This window comes from Megalops cyprinoides, chromosome 19, assembly GCF_013368585.1.
Source record: "Megalops cyprinoides isolate fMegCyp1 chromosome 19, fMegCyp1.pri, whole genome shotgun sequence".
NCBI classification, from domain to species: domain Eukaryota; kingdom Metazoa; phylum Chordata; class Actinopteri; order Elopiformes; family Megalopidae; genus Megalops; species Megalops cyprinoides.
The window spans coordinates 26,089,045-26,112,583 of NC_050601.1; the positions used below are offsets into that span (position 1 = coordinate 26,089,045).

The window sequence follows — 23,539 nt, forward strand, 5'->3', positions numbered from 1 at the left end:
AACTGAGCACACTGCATTACATCAGCAAGTTGGTCAGCTGGTTTTGTGAAATGCTTTCCAATCAGTCACGCATTTTAAAGGATTAAACAAAGTTCAATTTCAGGTGACTCAGGCTTGTGTGAACAGTACTCCATGTAAAACACCAGCCAAATTTGGCTCCGGGTCTATTTATTTTACATTTTTGGCCACTTTGCATTTACTGAGCCCTCCACAGCTCCTTTGTAAAACACACCTTCACATTGCTTCATTACCACTTATGCACTTCTTACACACCATTGGTGCTTTATTACAGCATGAATGGTGCATGTATTCCTCACACAGCTTCTGTTTAACATAAAAAGTTCTTTTTTTCTCTTCAACAGGAAAAGAAGAAGGGGAGGTGAAGAGACACACGCACCCTATCACATCTGGAGAGGCACCTTTGCCCCGTTCACCAACAGGACCAAACTGATAGCGTGTACAGGCAGACCTTATGGACTGAGAACCTCACCACTCCTAGCAGAGAGACAGAGAGATTGTGTGCGAGAGTTAAAGGAGAGACACAGAGAATGAGAATCAGAGGCCATTGTGGGAAGGCCTTCCCATCACCAACCGCGCTCTCCCCTCCACTGGGTCTAGTTTCAAAGTCTGACGCTGTGAAATGAGTCCAAAATCCAAATACAGAAGCGGCGGTCAGCACGGCAACACCGTGCACAGCTCTTGGCACTCTCCCCGAGGCCAGTTTCAAGAAGAATGTACCCCCCTCCCGTCAGAAGTCAGTGCATTTTATTACAAATTACCGACACACATTGATTGCTTCAGTAACAGTCTCTTCTGTTACTGCTGTACAAAACATAGCTGGGAATACAATTCAAGTTATTTGAGCATATTCAGTTTGTTACAAAATGTATGTACTTATTTTTATTTAGGAAAAGCAGAATGAGGAAAATGTCAGGACAAAGACAGGGGTTCTTGATAAATAAGTGCAGGATGGATCAGCACCTGAAAATTCATAGAATGGTTACATCTCAATACAGGGGGGGGCAACAGGGAATCCAGATGTGAATGCATGATTGTGTGTGTGTGTATGTGCACACATGTGTGTGAATGAGAGAGGGGGCCTGAATATTTAAGTTCATGTGGGTGTTGCTTTTCTACCGCCCTCTCCCTCCACCACGTCCACTCCCTCCACCCCCAAACCCACCCTTCCCCCCCTTCACTTTCTTCCGCACCCCGCTGGACTGTTCTGTATCATCCCCCTCTCCCTCTCCTCCTCTGGGCCTTTTCTTCTGCTCCCCTTGTTCTTTCATTTCCTGAAAGAGATGGAGCAAGAGAAAGGGGGAGGAGTTAAATCTGATGAATAGCAAGACAGGAAAAAAACAGTGGTGAACAACAGAAAGTCAAGCATTCAGTTAGCAGAGCAGCAATATGACCATATTCCTGAGAAAAAAAAAACAGCATGCCAATAAAAACAGTGGGCACAGGACAAACAGTGATCAAATTCAACAGTAATATAACCATTTTAAAACTGAATCTTTTTGAGCAGTTTCATTCTTGAACGACTTGTGATTCTGGTAAAATGGTGCAAAAAGTATTTGGTAACAAGTACTGTGAAGTCAGACAGCTACATTTAAATATCTGAATGGAAGAAGACAAAAAATTGTCTAAATTTGAACTCACAATCCTGGCAAATCTCTGGGCCTCACTGACTCTCTCCACCAGCATCATCACCTCCTCCTCTTGGGTGGGAAAGGCGGGCAGCTTCTTCCCAATCAGGCTTTCAATTCGCTGGAAGAGCTCCACATCATACCTGGGAGATAGTTATGCAGAGAAAGGGGATATGACCGCTGTCAATCAAACTGACAGACAGCCTCTACCCATACCACTTGACCACAGATACAGATACATAATTTGATGGAAGTGGTGCTTGCAGGTGGCCATCATGGGGCAGTCTTTGTCCAGGACCAAACAGAAAACCACTATCAGTACAGTGATAGGGACACTGTGCTTAAGGAGGAGCTGCTGCTTTTTTTTTTTTTTTTTTTTTTTTAAAGATGACAAGCTAATACTGGGTTCTGACTCAATGTGGTTATTAAAGGTTCCATGGTACTTGGACAGGGGGTTCCCTTGTTTCCTGAACACACTTTCCAGTTTGTAAATCTAACCATCTTCTGTCAAGGTTAATTATTTTAATAATCCTCCTCACCACTGACAGAGCTGATGTGTGGTGGGTGCTGTGGTACAAAATGTCTGCCAATGCAGGACCCACTTGGGGACTAAACATTGGTGGCAGTTGATGTTCAGAAGTTAAACCCCCCTTCTTCACTCTGAAACTCTTTGGTCCTCGAAAATAACGAGATACACAACACAAATGACAGTTCCACCATATGGAAGGAGTCTGTAGTTTTTGACCCCATAGTTTTTGTAGCAGATTAAGATACTGATTTCATTTACCTGTTAAAGACAGGGAGAGGTGAGGCTGACAAAGATGAACCGAACAGAGATGAGGAATGGGTACGTCACAAGAGAGAGAGCAGGACACAGGTGGAGTGGACGCTAATTCGAGGAAGCAGAGACGACACACAGACAGGAAACTCACTGTGTGACGAAGGTGATGGATTTCCCAGACCTCCCCGCTCGCGCCGTTCGCCCCACCCGGTGGATGTAGTCCTGAGAGAGAGGAGGCGCTCAGGGTTAACGGAAAGACATGCAGACAGGAAAGTGGCATTCATTACAAAGCGTGGTATCACACAAAGAGAGAGAAATTTTCTGCCTTCCTAACAGTCAACACAGAGAGCAGTGACGTAGGTGCTGCCACGATTACAGTAAGGAGCTAGACCAACATACTGACACAAGCAAAAATTCACAGCCTCCCACAACTACACTCACAAATCTATTCAGACTGTTCACCTTCAGGCAAAGTGTCTACTGCACACGTGATGAAAAAGCGCACACCGGTTAAACATTTCGGCAACTGACAAATTTTGCTGTGACCTAAACACTTGGGGTCCAGGACTCTTTCCTTTGCCATGCACCCGACAGTGGGGTGTCGGCGAAAGGAGGCGGGGAGACAGGCGGAGGGCACGTACCTTGGAGTGAGTGGGGATGTCGTAGTTGATAACGCAGTCAACATGCGGGATGTCTAGCCCTCGAGACGCAACATCCGTTGCCAGGAGCACGGAGCAGGACTTGGACTTGAACTTGTTAAGTGCGCCCAGGCGTTTGTTCTAAGAGATGGGGGATGTGTGCACATTCAGAAACCAGGGTTTATCAGCAATTTCATTCACTTCTCTTTTTTTTTGGGTAAAAGAGGAGCATGACAGTAACTCTCCCATCCTGTAACTTGGCCAAGTCCAGGTACCACCAGGTACCACACTGTCACGCTGCCACTCCAGTACACTGTGTGTGTGGGTTAAATATCTGGCGTATACTCAGATATATGGGTTTAGTGCCTGTCTTACACACAGGTGTGTGGGTTTGGTACCTGCCTTACACTCAAGTGCATAGTTAGTACCTGGCTCACACTCAGATGTATGGGTGCTGCACTCAGGTGTATTGGTTTTGTACCTGTCTTACATGCAGGTGTATAGATATGGTACCTGTCTTGTGGTACTAAAGTGTTTGGGCACTGTATCTGTCTCACAACCAGGTGTATGGGAGCTGTATCTGTCTCATACCCAGGTATATGGGAGCTGTACCTGTGTCACACTCAGGTGTGTGGGTTTATTACCTGACTCATTTGCCCATGCAGGGGGATGGCTGTGATGCCCAGGTTCCTTAGCATTAGTGCCACTCTCTGGGCAGTATTGCAGGTGCTGCAGAAGATCATAAAGGAGTTCCCTGCAAGCTCATTTAGTATGGACACCAGGTAGCAGTCCTGACAGACAGACAGACAGACAACTCATTTAGTATGGATACCAAATAATAGTGCTGACATACACAAGGTCACAAATTTCAGCTGCCTGGGTGAATGGGGATATTTAATTATTTTATTTTGTTCTTACAATGTTCACTGACAGATATAAAATTTTAACTTCCCATTAGGCATATAGATTAAAATAAAACTAACGAGCAGTCAGACTGAAATTAAATGATGTCACCATCTTCATTTTCACATCAGAGGTCTAAATGTTCCCTCTTGGACTAAACCACACCCACTTTTATCTGATGCATCTGAGCAGTATGCCGGGCATGCCATCATGCCACTAACTAGATATGCTAAAGAGGAGTAACTAACCCCAACTAGTATTTATGGTAGAATGTCAGATAATATATGGAAAGTTAATTTTAATACTTTTATGAACTATTTGTCATTTATTTACTGATTGACTGCCCTTTTCCAGGGCAGCTAACTGGCACAGGTCACATTTGGCATTTTCCATTTATACAGCTAATTATTCACTGAAGCACCTTGCTTTAGAGTGCAAACAGCAGTTACCCATCTAAGATTTGACCCATCAACCTTGCAATTATGAACTTAGTTGCCTAACCATTACTGACCCCAGCATAGTTCACACAAGGTAAAAAGAACAGAATATTACAGTGCACTATACTTAAATTCAGAAACAGACAGCAATCAGAGACTAGACACACCTGTTTCAGTCTTCATCATGTTTCCAAGAATTTGCACCTGGTTTGATAGTTCACTGATAAGCTATTAGCATGTTAGCACAATGATCTCGTCCTTTTGTTGTAGTGCTGTTTTTCAGCTTCATCTTACTCCTGTTGCTCCTGTGAATGCATATTTAATGCTTCCTGCCAGACCCATAGAGTCATACAGGGCTACTGTGTCTCTAAGGCCTCACCTTGTACTTAGACGGGATGAAGATGTAGTACTGCTGCAGCTTGTCCACGGTTGAGTATTTGGTCGACACGGCGCACTTGACTGGGTCTTTTAGCGCCGCCCTCTGCAGCTTCTGAACCTGGAGCAATGACAGCAAACACACACAAATGTGAGGCGACCGTTTAACCGCAACAACCAACCAGTGCCCAAGAACTGACCGGGGAGGGGGGACAGAGGGGTGGGCTTGTCAATGGTACCTTTTTGGTCATGGTGGCAGAGAAGAGGAATGTCCGTCGCTCTCTGGGGATCACCTTCAGAATTTTGTCCACCTGGGAGAGAAGTGTACAGCACTTAAGGAACTATGCTTAGAACCCAGAGGCTGCAGGATCAAATCTTCAGTGTGTATCGCTGAGGAAACCTGGAGCTCCACGGCAGCTCAATGGCATCAACACATGGCCAGCTGTATATACGGATATTATGTGAAATGTAACCTATCCAAGTCTCCCTAGATAAGGATGTTTGCTATGCAAATAGATAAAATAATTATATCAAACATAATCTATGTAAACCACGCTAGACTTAGGCACCTGCTAAGCAAGCACAAAAATGTAAATCAGTCTCAGGACATGCGTAGATGGTCCAAAGTGTGCCTGTCATTTCTCTACGCGACGGCGTTTGGCGGGATGGACCTCCGTCTCGAAGTCCATGTTGAGGATCCGGTCGGCCTCGTCCATCACCAGAAACTTGAGCGCCCGCAGGGTAAAGCCCTTGGTGTTCTCCAGGTGGTCAATCAGTCGGCCGGGGGTGGCTGGGAAACAGCAGAGACCAAATTAGACAGGCACCAGGAGTGGTTATACAAGATGTTAAAAATCCAGGGAAAGTATCTTACAACTCAGCCTGGGGTGGGCCACTGGCTTGGTGAGTTTTTAGTATGTACGGCTAAACTCTTTCCCTGGAAGACACTTTTTTCAAGTACAACTTTTTACCCAGAAAACAGAAATTATTTGTTTAGAAATGCAAGAAGTGTAAGATGAACTAAGAATATTACTAAGTAAATCGTCATGGGCATTGTTTAAATGGATTAAATGTGGACTGAACACCATGCAATGATGCAAACTTCCCTGTGTTTACAAAGGAAGGGAGGATTTAAAGTACAAAAACACTGCAGACTGAAGAAAAAACACAAACAAAAAATGTGCTAATCTTTATTTATAAAAGATTAGACATAAAGTCCCAAAAAATCCACGTGCTTTTAAGGACAGCAATAATGTGTCAATCAGCAGCAGAGGAGTGTCAACAGCGTTATACACATGAACATGCACCAGTACACAAATGCATGGGTGCATGCATACACACATGTACGCGCCTGCGCACACACACACACACACACACACACACACACACACACACACACACACACACACACACACACACACACAGAGAGAGAGAGAGAGAGAGAGAGAGAGAGAGAGAGAGAGAGAGAGAGAGAGAGAGAGAGAGAGAAACAAGAATACAGCAAATTTTAACTGCTCCTCCCACTCTCCATCATTGGCTCAACTTTGCCATGCTACACCCTCAGTTACTTTCTCAGTAGAAACTCCATTATTAGGCAAATTGGTCACCATTCTGTGTAGTCTGGGCAATGCACATGACACATCATAAAAACACATATGGGCGTCGTGGAAGCCGAGACAAAGCGGAACCGGCCAGCCAAGGAACTTGCCTTTATGAGGTAATAACTACTATGCAGCTAAAGGAGAGCTCTGCAGGGTGATGGAACACTCTTCCTTTAATGAAGACGAGCTTGTTAGCAACTCACCAATGACGACGTGGGGCTTCTTGGCAAGGGCAAGGGACTGTGACATCATGTCAATCCCTCCGACTATGACAGCTGGAGCAGAGAGAGAGAGAGAGAGAGTGAGTGACAGCGGGAAAGAGACAGTGCCACAGCTGAGGGACAGCGGATAGGAAGCATTATTTATATTTTTAGAAGTTTAATATTAGAGTATGAATATTTATATTATAAAGTAATGTAACATGTTTGTCTTTGACAATCCTGTACACTAGCCATGAAGCTTGTCTTAGTGAGAGACAGAGAAAGAGAACTCACATTGCAACAGGAAAGAGACAGAGCTGCACTTTCTAACCGGGCATGAGAAGTAAAAACATCAGGTTTTTCATCTGCAAAACCTCCCCCAAAATATCTCACACCTTCCAAGCCCTGCTACGTTAATGCTGCTGTTACCATTATTACTGTTCCCATTATATGGATATTAATTGTTGTTAGTGATTTTGAGCTTCATCAATACTTACAGTATAAAAATATGATGCCAATACAGCGTTTGGAATTGAACTAAAGACAGAGTGAGAGGGACAGAGAAGCTGACCAGCACATGCTCATCCCTGATTCTGTCCCCCTCTCTCAGCTCATCCCTACCCACACTCCGTCATTTGGAATGTAATGGAATATAATTGTTCAGTTGTAATCCCCCCCCCCCGTACCAGTCTTGACCCCGATGCTGGATCCCAGGGCCTCAAACTGCTCAGCGATCTGGAAGGCAAGCTCACGGGTCGGGGTGAGAACGAGGGAGTGAAGGCGCTGTGCAGAAGAGAGGAGCGACTGCAGGATGGGGAGGGCGAAGGCCCCCGTCTTCCCCGAGCCTGTCTCCGCCAGGCCGATGACATCACGCCCTGAGGAGGAGACACGGGGGCAGGGTCAATACCGCATGCACCGGTAGAGCACACGTTAAAGCTGGGGCTTACTTGCCTGACACGAAAGTGTTCTGTTTCATAGAGACCTGTGCATTCAACCTTTCTTTCTCCATGGAAACCCATCAAGTCATAGTACTAGTAATTGTGCATAGTACTTCTATTCACAACCCAGTTGTCGGCTGAAATTTCTTCAGCTTTACTTTTGAGGATCTCAGATGCCCTAGCTAATTCTCAGGACAGATCTGGAGTGATTTCAAGAGGAATGTGTGGTGTTAACTCCTACAAATTTCAGCTCCTGTGTGTCTTCCACAGGTTGACAGATTCAGACATTAAATGTGATCCTCTTCTGACAAATCTGGGTCTGCACACCCTGGCTTTGAAAAGATCAGCCTCAGCATGTTCTACACTAAAATAATGCACACAACAACATCAAATGCAGTAGATAATATCAATTCACCTAACAATTACAAGTGGTCCCTGCATACTTATGTCAAAATACATGTAAAGGCTGAACGAGGCAGGCCTAACAATAGGCAGGAACATCAACATACAGACATTGCATCCAAAGACAAACACACTTAAACACAGAGGTTTGTATAGGAAGGTGCCGTGCCCTGTTATTTCAAGGCAACCACCTGGTCCCCTCTTCAGTCCAGTTGCCTAACCATGTCTCCACAATGTAGCATTAGAATAGTACGGGTGAACGCAAAAAAACACTGACTGGACATTTATAGAAACGGACACAAACGCCACCCCTCCATCCTCTTTCCCTCCCTCCATCCTTACCTTCCAACGCTACAGGTATGGCCTCCACCTGGATTTTTGTGGGACTCTTCCACCCCAGCTGCTCACAGGCCTCGCATAGCACGTCTGTGACCCCCTGCGACCACGACAAAAAGATATGCAAAGCTCTGCTGTGGACATCTGCTAGCTGGTCAGATCATGAGGCGACTACGATGGCTGCCTACCTAGATAGTTAACTTGCTCGTCATTGTGGCACTTAATGAAACATTTTTCTTTTCTGGAGAAAAGCAGCAATAGTTAAATCAGCAATAGTTAAATCAACGATTTATTTTAACAACTTGGCTCGCTAGCCATCTCGCTGGTTTTCATACAGCAATCTGACCATTTATGACGGCATTCTCAAATACTCATGAACCCATACCATATAGCCGGCGATGGAAATATGCTATTATAAGTACTCCTTTAAGAATAAAGACCGCTAGCTAATAATATCGAGTTGCCTATCACGTAAACGAATGGATTGCTAGCTAGCTAAAAAGCTGTTGGATACTTCGCTAAACTGATCAGCTACCTATCTCTCACGTTACAATTGAGGGTGGTTTGTTGATACTACACTACAATAAGCACAGTTCCCTCACTCCTTCGTTCTGAGATCTTTTGTCAGTCTCACCAGATCCTTGAAGGTCTTTGGGGTTTCCTTCTCATTCTCTCCTACGTTCGCCCCTTCGCTGTCACTCTCAGTTGCTCCTTCGGGTTCTGTTTTTCCATCACTGTCCCTCTCCTCGTCCGCCATGCTTGGCTCAACGTGTTGGCTGCGTCTGCACAGCGCATGTACGGAAGTGGTTGCAATCGCCGTCTAGACCTCTGGGAGTTGAAGTTTCCCGTACCCTTAAGTATATTCCTTCAAAGCTGTTTTCATGGTCTGTATCATCGGCATGGTTCATGCGTCAAACTGAAACTAAACATATATCCACCTGAATTTCTGACAGAACCACCGATGCCCCTTTTTAGGTACTTATGCCACCCAATGAAAATGGCATTTTATTTCTTCTAATTTATACTAATCCATTCTCTTTTTACATTACATTACATGCTCTTACCCAGAGCAACTTACATTGGTTACAGCTTTTTATAATGTTATCCATTTAAACAGCTGGATATTTACTGAGGCAACTGTACACTTGGGCAAGGTTCTTAACCCACAACAGCAGTGCCCCAGCAGGGAATTGAACCAGCAACTTTTTGGTCACGAGTCCTGCTCCTTAACCACTATGCCCTTTTATCACTTATATATAAATGTACCCTATGTCATTTCCCTCACTATAGAGAAAAAAAAAACACAAAGTTTCAGGTGATCATTTATTTCCAGGTCTGATGTTTTTAAACACAAACATTGTACTCACTCTTTATCCATTGTACACGGTCATACAAAAACATTTGATTTGTTTTCCCCACCTCTGACATTTCAACACACTTGAAATAAAAAACAAAGCAAATTGCATTTTAACATTCTTCAACAAACGGTCATATGAACACATCTGTGGTTACAGTTCCCCCCAAGCGGGGGAGCAATTACAGTCCTTGCTGGCATCTCTCTCAGCTCGGGCCCCTGTACTTCCTTAATTGTCACTGTTTAGGTTTAAAATGGGAAAACTGCTACTTGAGGTGTCAGTTAAAGAGCTGTTAACTGAAAGGGTTTTTCTTGTAAAACAAACTAGCAAGCATCTAAGTCCTGTGCCATTCCTAGTAAAGAAATGACTCCTCAAAGCCCCTCCCTCCTACTTCCTGTTGCTCCTGCATAGTTCTGCCTCCCCCTGCCCTCAGAGCAGTCCCTCCATCTCCCTCATGAAAGCCTCGTACACCTGGTCCTTGGTCTTCATGCTGGGCTGAGGCGCTGAGGACGTTCCCATCTGGGCAGGGTTGGTGGAGGAGGCGGGCACTCCGAGGGGCTGCTGCTTCTGCCCAGGCCCAGCCGCACCTTCCTCCCCTGGCCTCCTGCCGCCTTTATCCACCACACCCCCTCCTGTGGCCCCGCCCTTCTCCCTCCGCACCCTCAGGGCTGTGGGGACGAAGCGGGTCACCTCGGTTTTGGGGTTGATAATCTGGGGCTTGGCCGAGATGGTGGCCCCGCCTGTTGCTGGGTTGGAGGCCGGGTTGCCACTGGCGACGGAGGTGATGTTGGCGCGCTTCTCGATGGTGGGGGCATGGTGGAGGGCAGGAGGGTTGCTGGGGTTGGCGCTGGGCTGGGTGGCGCCGGTTCCTGGTGGGGGCGGTACCTGCATCACCCCTGGGCGAAGTGAGAGGGGCAGGGAGGGCGGGGCCAGCATGGACGAGGCGCTGGGGTTGCTTTGGGCACCCTCGGCAGCGCTGACAGGCTTCTGCCGGTGTACAATGGCAGGGGGCGCGCTCAGCACATTGGGGTTAAGCGGCGGTGGGAAGAGGGAAAGGGGTGGGGCCAGGGGCCGTGGGGGTCCAGCACGGGGTGGAGGTGGAGGAATACCTGCGGAGGGAGAGAGAACGACACATTACATTACATTATAGTCATATAACAGAAAGTCAGAGCGACTTATATAATTTTTACAATTTATCCATTTATAAAGCTGGATATTTACAGAGGCAATTCTAAGTGAAGTACATTGCCCAAGGGTACAGCAGCTGTGCCCCAGTAGGGAATCAAACCAGCAACCTTTTGGTTACAAGCCCTGCTCCTTGCCACTGTTACACCGCTGCTCCACATTACCCACCATTACAGTTACAGTGCTTGTCAACCAACTCGCAATCACATGTCTAATCAAAGAAACGGAGGCACCGGCATGAGAGACACAACAGCAGCAGCACAGGAAGGGAAATGCCCAAATCACAGCAGTGCTCACAGAACGTGACAGTGAACAATGAAGTGAACCAGGACCTTGGTTTGAATAAATAAAGATAACGCTGTCAAACAGAATGAGCTTTACCTCTACATCAACCCTGTCACAAATCAATATTCTTCCTAGAAAGGGGGCATCAACCCCCCGAAGCAGGACAAGGCACTGCAATGATAAGACCGACAAACCGACTAGAAACATTTACATTTATTTATTTAGCAGATGCTTTTATCTGAAGCGACGTACAAAAGTGCATGCAGTAAGTATAACGACAGTACGGGGACAGGATGCGTACAGTTCCACAATGAGACAGTAGATCTCAGCTGAGAGCAAAGTCTGTTTGAGGACGCAATGCTAGCTAATTTATACAGATACAGGGTATAGGACAACTAACAAAATCCGAATTCAAACGCCGCAATGAGTGCCAACGAACAAAACAAAAAACACACAGCAATTTTTGACAACACTGATCCAGATGGGGAGCTGAAAGATGACAGCAGACAGGAGTTGGGAAGTTACTGGTCGGGGGGGGGGGGGGGGGGGGGGATAAGACAGATACACAGAAGGAGGACGGATGAAAGACAGGCACTCAGAGGCGTGGCCTGACCTGGGGGTGCTGGCGGGGGCAGGCGGGGTGGCGGTCCCCTGGGCGGAGGGCCTGGTGGTAAGCCTGGGGGTGGACCGGGAGGAGGGCCAGGGGGGCGCCCAGGGGGCGGTCCCGGGGGCAGCAGCCGTGGCATGGGCCCCCGAAGGCCTGCTGGCATTCCCGGGGGTCTCAGGAAAGGGGGCGCACCTGGGGAGAACGGACATGCACAACCACTGCGTTACAACATTACACTCAAGGCAGTAACACCATCAGTGCTGGAAGAACAAGGCTTTAGGAATGCCTGAATGGGTGGAGTTATCATATTATCTTTATTTCATTTATCTTCAATCAGTCTTTTGCCAGAGAGCAAAGTCTTCATTGGTTCATGTGGGACAGTGATTGACAACACATGGTAGCCTCACCTTTTATGGAGTTCCTGTAGTCTGACCCCAGCATTAATACACACGGTTAGGATTTTCAGTACTGTATCAGTAATCTAAATTACATACTTGCACTACATTACATAGTATAAAACCAGCTACTGTATACCACAGCAGCCGGTGATACACTATAGCAAATGCAAAGCATAGTGAACTCTTCTTCGTACAAACTGAATTCACAGCAGACAACTATATTACATGACACTACATACAGTGTTGCATTAAACTGATTTTGATTCCAGGGCTTTGTAACCAAAGCTCTGAGCTGTTCATTTACTCTCCTCTGTACAGTGCTCTCTAGCATATGCCAATGCACTAAAACTGTTTTGTGACTAACCTGCAAGTCTTGATACACTGTGAATTCCCAACAGAACCAGTCTACAAAGAAATTCCCCACACTTCACCTGTTTCAAGCACTGTAACTGGGCCAGCTATCATTTTTACCAATTATAAAATGCCTTTCAGTCCCTTTTCTTGTATTGATGTTCACATTTCACTTACCAGGAGGGGGCCCTGGGGGCGGGCCTGAAGGGGGACCAGGAGGCCTCATTGGAGGGGCTGGAGGTGGTCCTAAGGGAGGAGGCCCGGTGATTGGTGGAGCCTGCATGTGAGGTGCGGGCTGCTGCTGCGGCGCTCCCATTGGTGCAGATGGAGGAGGCAGACGCTGGCCAGCCAGTGGGAGCGTGGACTGGCTGTCAGCGGGTGGCTTGTCATCAGTGTCTGACTGGTCTGACGGGTCAGTGTATTCTTCCTCCTCTTCCTCCTCCTCTTCTTCCTCTTCAGGGATGGACTGACCTGAGGAAAAGGAGAAAACAGGATGAGAAAAAGACAGACTAAGTTAAGCATTTCCCCTCTCCATGTCTGAATGCATGAACAAAGAGGAAAGCATTGTTTAGTGGAGGCCGGGTGTGGCGACTGCTCTCACCCTTCGGGATGGCTTGCCGCGAGGCCATCGGAGGCGTGCCCAGTGTGTGAGCCGTATGAGGGACCCCCAGGTTAGGTTGATCCTGGTGTGAGGGACCCCCGAAATGGGAGAAGTACGGTAGGAGAATGTGCAAGGTTTGGTGCGTGAAGCGCATGGGCGCGCTTCCCAAAGGGGAGGTCAGTGTGACAGAGTGCTGTCACTACAGTTGAGTATGCACTCTGTGGTTTGCGGTCAAATTACAAGTTTGACACCTCGTAGATCCGGGTTTGAGGGTGGGGTGAAGCCCTTCGCTACAGGACACCTCTATCAAGGGCAGCTTACATAAGTTACACCCAACATACTATCTGGACATTTATGTATGTACACTACATGCTGAAGTTGTTACACAGGTACAATGAGGCCTACTAGTCTCTCTCTTGGGCCCAACCCAGGTGTTGTTTAATTACAGTCCCTTACTGCCTGGACACTTCTGTCATCTGTCATATCAGATGTTCATTGGTTTAAAACTGTCTCCTGAAGGGGTTCAAGAACTGTTGCTATTTACTGTTATTAGTGTCTTTATTTCGTCTGGTGGTGAGAAAGTACTGTTGTAATTTTGGAGAACAAACTGACTGAGTGAGTGATCGGTGAAGTGAGGGTCCCTTCTACATTAAGCCAGGGGCGGTTTGTTCCTCAGGGCGGTCAGGCGACGCACCACCAAAGGGGGAAAGGGAGGGAATTTTTCTATCACATTCTACCACAGTGTTATGCTAGCTGTGGCTGTTCTAGACAGTTTGGCCTTCCTCTGAATATCATTGCAATCAGAGTCAAGTCATGTTCCATGGAGCACCGCCCCTTTCGGGTGATTTCAGTCTGGCTAAAAATCGCCCAGATCGCTCTGATAGACTCATGTTAAGGCAATTTTTTTCGAACTGCAGGCACTGCAATGTAATCTGTATGGGTTCCGGGTGGGCTTGCACTAACGTGCTTTTGTCATACATAACCTGGTGTAGAGATCGCCGGGGTATCCAGCGATCTTATCACATTCAAGGTCAACGTAGCTAATGTTACCTCAACTCAATCATTTCATTAAGAGAAATACCATTCAGTCATCATAGTAATCTGGATAAACTGGCAACTAAAGAATCAGGACCACGCAGACCAAATTTAAACATCAAGCAAGTATCTACAAAGGGGGGGGAATCGTATAACCAGGGATTTTCGCCGAGCTGGTATGAGCAGAAAACGTGGCTAGCAAGATGTCAAGATAGCTAGCTGACTAATTTGCACAATGCAATGTGACAATGTCTAGTTAGCTAGCTGTTAATTTACCCCTTGAATGGGTGACCTTAGCCATCGCCGCAACATTTGCCTCCCCCGAGAGATTTGGCAGGAGCCACCACTGCCTTAAGGCCTGTTTAAACAGAAAACTCAGGGCAAGAAAACTCAGGGCTGCGGACCTCCAGGAGCAGGAGGGAGCAGAGTGTATTCACTGGTGTGCATGTAGTGCAGCAGAGTGACCGCAGTGCATACCTGCCATCCTCAGCATCATGGCCTGCAGGGGTGTGATGGCTTTGGTCTTCTTCACCACCCTCTTCTTCCTCCTCTCTCTGGTGGGAGGGGGCCCCATGTCCGCAAACCGCACGCTGCGACCTGCATCCCAATTATTATGTTAAACACACACACACACAGAGCACTCCAAACACACATATTGTGTCATGTGCCAGCAATGGGCTATGTGGATGCTACACACATGCATTCACATGCGCACACCTATAAAAATACACTGTCTCAGCACAGTACACAGAACACATACACGGCACTATACACTGTGCATTCAACAGAAACACTACCAACACTACCAACAAACTCTGAACTAATGGATGCTTAATTTAACTTCTTACATTCCAAACTCCTTCATGTTCACATATGTGAGCTAAAGCAGACTGACTTATGCTTCACCTAGTACATATATGAGGAATTATGCATGCATAGTCAGTCTGTAATGACTACACTCAGCAGACCAATCAGGTAATAAACCCGCCCATTCTCTCCCTCACCTGCGGGCTTCTCCATGGCCATGTCCCTCTCCTCCTCTCTCTCTCTCTCCCTCTCCCGCTCCTCCTCCGCTCGCTCCCTCCTCCTTTCCTCCTCCCCGCCTTCATCCCGCTCCATGTCACTGTCGTCCTCAGAGTCGCTGTCGTCGTCCTCGCCCTCCTCGCCGTCACCCTCGCTCTCACTCCCACTCTCCCTGCCCTCCATGGGCATCTCGCTATCCGAGGGCGGGTCGCAGATATCTGTCATTCCTGAGGAAGAGGGGCTTAGGTTAACGCCAAGGGCACTGAACAATATGTTCGCTAGCCTAGGGCTATACGATACAATGCCAACACATAAGCAATGATAAAATACATCAGAATATATCAACAAATTCACTTTGATGCAATACATTTTGATACAATATGATTCAGCATAACATTAAAATTATTTCATGCTTTTAAAACTCAGAGTATCAAAGCATTAATTTATTATAAGCCACTGAAATAACACTCCATGTTCAAAGATAACTAGGACTGTCACAAGCACTCAGTTTCATCCTGATAAATAAATCAACAGCATGGATCAATTCTCACATTCAACACTGACATATCAATATTACTTTTCCATCAATGCATCAGCACAAATCCATGTATTGTTACACTCCTAGAGAGCACGCAGACTATCTGCACTAAACAATACAGAACAAACTGGTTTGGGCAAAGCCTGTATTATAACTTAATCGCTCAGCAGAGGCCTTTACCCAGCGCACGTTACAAAGCTCGCATTTCACATTAACAGCCTTTATACATATCTCTATTTACTGAAGGGATTCAGGTTGAGCGCCTTGCTGAAGGGAGCAACAACAGTGCCCAATCTGTGAGTCAAACCTGCAACTCCACAGCCCTGCAGCAGTTACATTTCAGGCCTCAGAGTCACTGCTTTAATCAGAGCTCACAGAGAACAAGCAGCAGTGCGCTGACCTGGGGGACAGGGCGAGAAGGGTGAGGGAGAGTGGGAACGGTACCTGTGTCGGTGCTGTGCTCCCCCTCCCTCCTGTAGTGCGGGGCCCTGCGGGACGCGTGCAGCTGCAGGACCTGGAGGGGCGGCGGGCCCGGGGGAGGGCCCGGTGGCTTCCGGCCTGGGGGCAGTCGCGGCACCCCAGCCACTGCTGCTGCCGTGGGCGCCGAAGGCGACACAAACGGGCCCTTCCTGTAAAAGACAGTGGGGGAGGGCAAAGGTCACTGTGATGAGGTGGAGAAGTGCCACACCTGCTATGGGTAAAATGCAGATTAGCGCTTTAAAAGGCAACCAGAGAGACTCTAAAAGGTGGTCAAACATAGCAGGACGGAGGGTGTGATAAGACATACTGAGCTCTCTCAGATCATCTCTTAGAATAAGACCAACCTGTCAAATGGTTTTTGTACAGTCAACTACTACCAAACAGTAAACATATTTGCCTTGTGTGTTCTTCAGACACTGGGGGGATACTGACCCGTACGCGCTGCTTTTTTTCAGGATGGAGGGAGGCTGCGCTCCCGGCAGGGGGATGTCCTGGATAAGGATGCTGGAGGGGGCGTGCGGCATCTCTGGGAGGGGGATGCTGTCCACCTCTACCAGTTCAGCATTCTAAGGGAGGAAGAGAGAGAGATGGAGGAAAAGAAGATATTACTGAAACAGAAATTAAAAAAAAATACCTGTTCATGCTCATTAACTCCAGTTAACTTCAATGCCCAAAAAAACCCTCAAAGGACACAGTGGTAATTAATGCATTAATACTTCTAACCACAAAGTATAAACCTTCAGTGTATCCTCAGAAATATTTGTTAAATTCTCAGACTTCCCCTTGTACCTACTAAAGCACTTCACAGAACACGGCATGTGTGATGACTCCTACTATCAAACTGAGACTTAGTATCGCCTCCACTCTTAGCCTAACCTTTCTGCATGCACTTTTGTGAGTTGCTCTGGATTAGAGCGCCTCCTAAATGAGACAAAGTAAAATGTAAATGCAAATACACAAATAAATCACCAGGAACACAAAACACACCAATAACATTATTCTGTGGCTAATTATGACGATCATACCAATTACAAAAACAGCTAGGTTAACACTGCCGCCAGTCCTGCCCAAGCCCCAGCGGACGGACAGGTGGACGGACAGATGAATGCTCCCACCTTGACGGAGTCGAAGTAGAGCGACAGCTGGCCGCGCTTGGTCTCGTAGTCCAGCTCCAGCTTGCGAAGCTCTTTGTAAGTTTCGGGGTTCTCGCGCTCGTAGAGCCGCACGATCCGCTCGAACGTCTCGCGCAGCTTCTTCCTCTTGTCCCGCAGGACCTTCTCGTTCAGCAGAGGCACCTGCACCGGGTTGAACTCTGACCCCCGGCAAGGGAGAGGAGCCAGGGGTCAGCACGCTCATGATCGCATTCCCAACACCGGCACTCTCACTGTCCTGCGATGTTGCAGGATTTTTTATGACCCCAGATTTAATTTATTAGTCACCATGTTGCTGTATTTAGAAGACACAACATCAATGCCCAAACAGGGCAATTATTTTGCATTATCATCATTATTAAACCCTTATTGATTATCAATAAAAATATAAATTATACATAGGAAAAAAAACCTTTTTACTGTGTCCAAATGACCACAAGATGAATGTATGCAGCACACATGATTAGCATGTTTCAGGCAGTGACTTCCTTGCCACTAAAATGGCCCAAGATGTAATCAGTGATGTCACGTTAAACACTAACTGAGCCTGGGCTGAGCCAGGAGCTGATGGACTGAAGCGAGCTCTGCAGCCTAGCGAGAGCAGACCCAGTGTGGAGCCTCACCCATCTCATCCAGCTTCTCCATGTCACGGATGATCTGCCGAGGGTCCTTCATCTTCAGCACAGCCGCCCTGACCATCATCCGCTGCTTCTTGTTCTGGGGTCACAAGGAACAGGAGGTTAGGGGCACGTCTGCATGAGGCTGATGCTGACCAAGCTACGTGGTGCATTCCTCGCCACGCCGCCGTGCCCGAAGACGGAGTTAACAGCACACATACCTTCTTAAGCTCTCTCTTTCGAGCTTCCTTCCCTGATAAAAAAAAACAACAGTTCCGTTAACAACATTCTGCAGTTTGGTGAAAAATATTAAACAACAGGCCTTGCCAATGACTGTGTTGCAGTGTTTATACTGTGCGGTAGTGTTTTGTGGGTGTGTGTGTGCATGGGATGGCTGTAGAAGGACGGTTGTAAGCCCCTCACTGAATATGACTTTGAGCCACTTCAGGTCTTTCCAGAAGCAGGACAGTGTACTGAGTAAAAGCAAACAGGCAGATTCCACTTATTACACAAACCTGCTTCCAGGAACACCAGAAATAACAAACTGCTACACAACAGGCATGCTACATCCATCCAGGGCTTGTGAAACTAATTCATAGTTATGAAAAATGACATTTGTTCATAGGGGGCATTATAATGCAGTAAATTACACTAGTGGGGTTTAGCAGCCACTCTTATGCAAAGCAACCTACAAGAACAACCTCTGCAATATGCTTTACAATTTAGAGTTCAATACAGCACAACAATATGTTCTTTGGCCTGCTCAATGCAGACTGCACCACATCTCAGCAGTAAAATCATAAAGACAGCACACTGTCTCTTATAACAGCAGTGTGAGTGTATGGATTCCTTGTGCGTGTATATAGATTATATAGACTCCTTACTTTCCGTCTGGTTTGACAACTACACATGAACTGAGCCATTCTAAAGCACTGACATGGCTCATTGCCGGTTTCATCAGTCACTTTACTTACTGGCCTGGTCGGTGGGGTTCATGAACTTTCCACTCTTGGTGGAAGATGTCGAGCGTCTCCCCATGGTGACGGCAAGTTTATTTCACCCTGATGGGGAAAAGGGCGGTTAGAACTGACAGGCTAATCGGGGCCCATACACAAGTGAATAACAATAAGAAATACGCTATGAAAATAAGTTTCGAGTTCCTTATATCTTTGGCCAAACATCGCAATAGTCCCGTCTGCCTCCGTCTCGATTCCATGCAGCTAGCTTGAATATAAACGCGAAAAAGACTCCCTGTAATCAGCAGGTTGTTTAAAAAATATATAGAACATGTAAAAATACCAAACATTGTATAAATTCAGCCAGCAGGCGTGAACTGTCACTCAGAAGTGACACCATCGTTTGGTATAAACATCGCATGTGGTTGTACGCGTGCGGTCGCACGCACGCACGCACCTGTATCGCCCTCGCAGGAATGTAGGTAGCTAGCTATAAAATGTGCGTTATTAACTACGTAAAATCTTAATTTTGATTTCGAAAGCACGGAGCTAACTAAGTTGCTAGGCAGAACTTTTCACACCAAACGTTTCCATAATCACAACACAGCTAACGCTAGCAAACTGTATCTGCCGAAAACGGAATAAAGCAAGCAGGCTAGATAGCTAGCGATTAGCTACCTTTCTCCAGATGAAAATCCTGAGGCAATATAGCTGCCTCTGTCTTTCTCCCAATGTTCCCCACACAGGGACTGAAATAAGTTTATTGCGCTCTTCTTCACCAGTTCAATGAATTTCTTTACGGGACCTCGACGATACTGCAACTGTGCACACAGTCCGCCATCTTCACCACTTCAGCCGGAAAGGGATTAAACTTCCTGAAGCGGGGATCGGTGAATGGCTGCGTTCAGATCACATGATATGTCACATGACAAGTACGTATCGGCTGTACATCCTAAGATCGTCGATAGTTGAGAGACATATAACACCTTACTCACACTACATACTACATACACTATGTTTACAATTCGAGAATTGAGTTCCTGCCACCAGACAATCCATCGTAGATGTCAAGCATAACAATATAATTAAGTGTATATATACACTTAATTACATATGCTACGTTTACATTGCTGGCACTCCAATCACACAATACATCTCCAGAATTCTTTTAACTCTTTTAACTCTAACAGCCTCTCAGCAACAGTGACCAGGACACATCAGCCAAAAGCAAACCCTTGCTCCCTCTTGCACAATTCTGTGCAAAAATAGTGTTTTTTTTGTGTTTGCCATAGGTATAAATCTATTCTCTGCTCCATCCATCTCCGTGGTGGTAATGCAGTTGATTAGTGATATTGTGTGAGCTCTCTCTTATTTGGGAATGGAACCACAGTGGTCATATCAGTGAGTATAACAATGGCACCAAGCAGGAATATGACACAGAACTTTTTGAATAATGTGTACTTTATTGTTGCTATACTAAAGATTAATGATACAGCTGATGCAATATTACAATCTACCCCAAACTAAACGTACACAGAGGAAAAAAGACTACATCAAAACAGAAAAAAGCAAAGAAAATGCATCTTTATTTCAAAATCTTCAAACAATTTTCATTTTAGCATATCAAGTGGTATTCCTCCTGCCTCTACTCCCATCTCTTTCCCTGTCTCTCTCTCTCTCTCTATTAAAATACTTAAAATCTATGTTCCTGACTCAATGTTTAAGATGAAACAGAAAGTGGTTTCAGTTGTGGTTCCAATTAAATTCATTAGACCACATCAGGAGCTGAAGAGCTTCAGTGGGTTAGTGGTTTAGCACACAGAAATTCATCCTTTATAGCACATAGGGTTTGGGGCAGAGTCAAGAGAAAACGGCAAATGGAGAGAATTCCCGCAAGAGCCCTGAGCAAGGAGAGGAGCCTGCATCTCGAAGGTGATTGGTTGAAGAGCCTGAGGTCTAGAAGGGGACTGGTCCATAGTATGCAGTGTAGGCGGCAATGATGCCAGCAGTCTCAGCCATGTGCTCGCAAGCCATATTGACCTCACAGACCTCTCTCAGGCTGTGGCAGAGGGAGGGAGAAAGGGAGGGAGAGAGAAAAGGGGGAGACAGAAGGAAAGAGGGAGAGGGGGAAAGGGAGGAGGTGGGAGGTGTACAAGGAACAGAGAGAGGGAGCGGGAAACGCAGATTTGGGGTGAAAATATTCTACACTCATTTATAGGGTTCAATGGTACATGAAATGATATACATACAGGTTTGTTTCTTATAGTCATTTATAATTGTATTATTATTGTTGAAATTAGTTGTCATAGGTAAACATAGATTAAAAGCTGTCAACTGCAAAAGAATGAGGTAGCCAAAACAAGGTACAAAGCATGACACATTTTTCTGTGTGCATGCACAAAATAATCCAGACGGCAAGTACCACGCTAAAGTAATTTCCTATACTTGCCGAAGCAAGTGTGAGAAAAATGTTCAAGGACAATGCTTTTGTGAGACTTAAACCTGCAGTTCAGTTCATTAACTGATCCCCACAGGGAGAAGAGTCATGTGTGTCACATGCGAACAGGATGGGTGTGGTTTCTACCTCTCCAGCTGGGTGAGTGACAGGCCACCACTGGCAGGGGCGGCGGCAGCCGCGGTATTGCCAGCCCTCTTCTGCCTCTGTTTCATGAGCGTGGAGGCCAGATCCCTCTTCACAAACACCTCTGCAGCACACACATATAGAATACACACACACACAAACACACACACACACATGCACACCGGTCACTTTGATATTACACACCTGCCCTCAATTACACCTCAGATTTCTCTCCTTACAGATGGCTTAACCGTACAGTTCACACACTGACCCATAGCACACACGCATATATGAATGCAAACACACATATGTACACACACACATATATATATATGCACTGACTTGCACATGCATACATACACACAAACACACACACACACACATACTGCATGGAGGCAGTTTTGTGGAGAGACAATGACAGAGCACAGAGGTGTCCTACCCTCATTGCTGGGGGAGTCAGCAGCACTGACAGAGGAGGCAGAGGAAGTGCCTGTAGTCCCTGCACAGAGAGGAGAACACAAGATGCATTGGTGATCTCCAACACTCAGCTCTACACACTGCCATTACCACACATTACCCATTATCACTATCATCTTTACCTGAACAGTTCTTAACAACCTTTATCTAACAACAGACATACACACATACACACACACATATGCGCACATGATCACACTCACACATGCATGCATGCACGCTTGCACATGTAAATGCTTGAATGGTGTTGTGCATGCACTTGCTGCTCTAGGAATGTTGTTGTTATGATCTGTTGCTCATGTAGCTTGGATGGATGCACTTCTGTTCCCTTGTCCTGGAAGTCACTCTGGATAAGAGTATCTGCTAAATGCATGGAATGAAACACAATTAACACACACACACTCACACACCATCTTGCCCCTTACCTCCAGTGGACAGACAGACAGACACTGCAGCACAAAGGATGAGGAGAGCAAAAGTCTTCATCTTTCTCTCTGCTGTTTCTCCCTCTATCTCTCCGATGTTTGACCACTGATCTTGCTGTGCACACTCACTCAGACACACACACAGGCACAGTTTATAGTTGTACCCCCCATGAGGCCCTCAGTGTGTGATTGGTTAGGGAATCGTCTGACACACTCCCACAGATCGACACACACACATGTACACACACCCACCCACACACGCACACATACACACACGCACGCACGCACACACGCACACACACACACACACACACACACACACACCTACAAACAAACACACGCACACAGATAGACACACAAACTCACACAGGCAATCTAAAATATATATAGTGTGAGCAATAAAATATGCAAGAATGTTTAAAAAATCGGAATATTGGCATTTGTGTCTATAATTTATTTGGAGCTATAATTTATTTTTATGCACACAAACGCTGCCACAATCGTGCATGCCGTTTCTTCTATTTTTATATTTTATTCTGTCTGCAGACATTGCAATAAAAAGAAATAAGGGATCCTCCATCAGCAATTAAGGGTCCCAGTGCATGCTGCACCAAACAACAGATTATAACCTGTTGTCCTACTATCACGTGTTTATTACTTGTTGTCCTTTGGTAATACCTTTGATCTTTTAATCCTGTTAACGTTCCATCTAAATGCTAAATAAACCAAAATCTGGGATTGCTAATGCATGGTGGATACATATTTATATTTAATATATACCATATATACAAATTATATACCAGTTTTGATATGCGTATGTTGAGGGGTAAATTATAACTACATATTTTTATTTAGATACATGTGTTTCATGATACTCGAACATCACGAATGCCGCATTACTGGTTGCCCTTGTGTGTAGCTGCACAAGACGGCCTCTAGATGTCAGGATTTCTCAGAGACCATGCCAAACCACAAGCAAAGACCAGAAGGCCACATGTTACTGATAAAACAAGCGAGACCGCCAGGGCTTATTATGTGTCGCAGTTTTAATGAAAGATTTTCCGTTTTTACAGTAAACCGCAAACATTTCCTATCTTAAAAAAACAGAAACCGAGCGATATTCGGAAAAGCGCCAGCTTCGTTTATGACTGTGCTTTTCAACTTTATTACACATATTATTGTACGTAGTATTTATATATACGCATACAGGTATTTTTAGT

The 23,539-nt window shown here is 45.9% G+C and overlaps 3 protein-coding genes across 3 annotated transcripts; all 3 read right to left on the bottom strand.

Moving 5' to 3' along the window:
* Window positions 1–470: 470 nt before the first annotated feature.
* ddx47 (DEAD (Asp-Glu-Ala-Asp) box polypeptide 47) lies at window positions 471–9,020 on the bottom strand. Its single transcript, XM_036552770.1, has 12 exons — window positions 8,889–9,020; window positions 8,261–8,354; window positions 7,265–7,453; window positions 6,582–6,653; window positions 5,452–5,570; window positions 5,020–5,091; window positions 4,785–4,901; window positions 3,710–3,856; window positions 3,069–3,206; window positions 2,579–2,649; window positions 1,660–1,789; window positions 471–1,292 (listed from the first exon to the last, which is right to left on the bottom strand). Exons 1-12 carry the CDS (start codon window positions 9,009–9,011, stop codon window positions 1,134–1,136), a joined length of 1,431 nt encoding a protein of 476 aa, XP_036408663.1. The 5' UTR covers window positions 9,012–9,020; the 3' UTR covers window positions 471–1,133.
* A 552-nt stretch (window positions 9,021–9,572) lies between these two features.
* LOC118794426 (WW domain-binding protein 11) lies at window positions 9,573–19,683 on the bottom strand. The gene is made up of 12 exons (XM_036552676.1): window positions 19,515–19,683; window positions 18,855–18,941; window positions 18,102–18,133; window positions 17,887–17,980; window positions 17,228–17,424; window positions 16,545–16,678; window positions 16,077–16,261; window positions 15,076–15,321; window positions 14,549–14,668; window positions 12,613–12,906; window positions 11,693–11,878; window positions 9,573–10,718 (listed from the first exon to the last, which is right to left on the bottom strand). The coding sequence occupies exons 2-12, from the start codon at window positions 18,916–18,918 to the stop codon at window positions 10,039–10,041; spliced, it is 2,232 nt and encodes a 743-aa protein (XP_036408569.1). The 5' UTR covers window positions 18,919–18,941; window positions 19,515–19,683; the 3' UTR covers window positions 9,573–10,038.
* A 1,109-nt stretch (window positions 19,684–20,792) lies between these two features.
* On the bottom strand, window positions 20,793–22,380 carry LOC118794001 (bone gamma-carboxyglutamate (gla) protein). The gene is made up of 4 exons (XM_036552135.1): window positions 22,320–22,380; window positions 21,857–21,916; window positions 21,421–21,541; window positions 20,793–20,895 (listed from the first exon to the last, which is right to left on the bottom strand). The coding sequence occupies exons 1-4, from the start codon at window positions 22,378–22,380 to the stop codon at window positions 20,793–20,795; spliced, it is 345 nt and encodes a 114-aa protein (XP_036408028.1).
* Window positions 22,381–23,539: the final 1,159 nt, after the last annotated feature.

What these genes read in the sequence shown, in the direction of transcription:
- ddx47 (XM_036552770.1), bottom strand. Translation starts at nt 9,011, where the DNA reads ATGGCGGACGAGGAGAGGGACAGTGATGGAAAAACAGAACCCGAAGGA. An exon ending in CATACCTGTAGCGTTGGAAG is followed by an intron (nt 7,454 to 8,260) that starts GTAAGGATGGAG and finishes TCTCCTCCTCAG; the next exon opens with GGCGTGATGTCATCGGCCTG. An exon ending in CAGCATCGGGGTCAAGACTG is followed by an intron (nt 6,654 to 7,264) that starts GTACGGGGGGGG and finishes TCTCTGCTCCAG; the next exon opens with CTGTCATAGTCGGAGGGATT.
- LOC118794426 (XM_036552676.1), bottom strand. Translation starts at nt 18,918, where the DNA reads ATGGGGAGACGCTCGACATCTTCCACCAAGAGTGGAAAGTTCATGAAC. An exon ending in GGCCATGGAGAAGCCCGCAG is followed by an intron (nt 14,669 to 15,075) that starts GTGAGGGAGAGA and finishes ATTGGGATGCAG; the next exon opens with GTCGCAGCGTGCGGTTTGCG. An exon ending in CATGATGCTGAGGATGGCAG is followed by an intron (nt 12,907 to 14,548) that starts GTATGCACTGCG and finishes CCTTTTCCTCAG; the next exon opens with GTCAGTCCATCCCTGAAGAG.
- LOC118794001 (XM_036552135.1), bottom strand. Translation starts at nt 22,380, where the DNA reads ATGAAGACTTTTGCTCTCCTCATCCTTTGTGCTGCAGTGTCTGTCTGT. An exon ending in TGACTCCCCCAGCAATGAGG is followed by an intron (nt 21,542 to 21,856) that starts GTAGGACACCTC and finishes TGTGTGCTGCAG; the next exon opens with AGGTGTTTGTGAAGAGGGAT. An exon ending in TCACTCACCCAGCTGGAGAG is followed by an intron (nt 20,896 to 21,420) that starts GTAGAAACCACA and finishes CCTCTGCCACAG; the next exon opens with CCTGAGAGAGGTCTGTGAGG.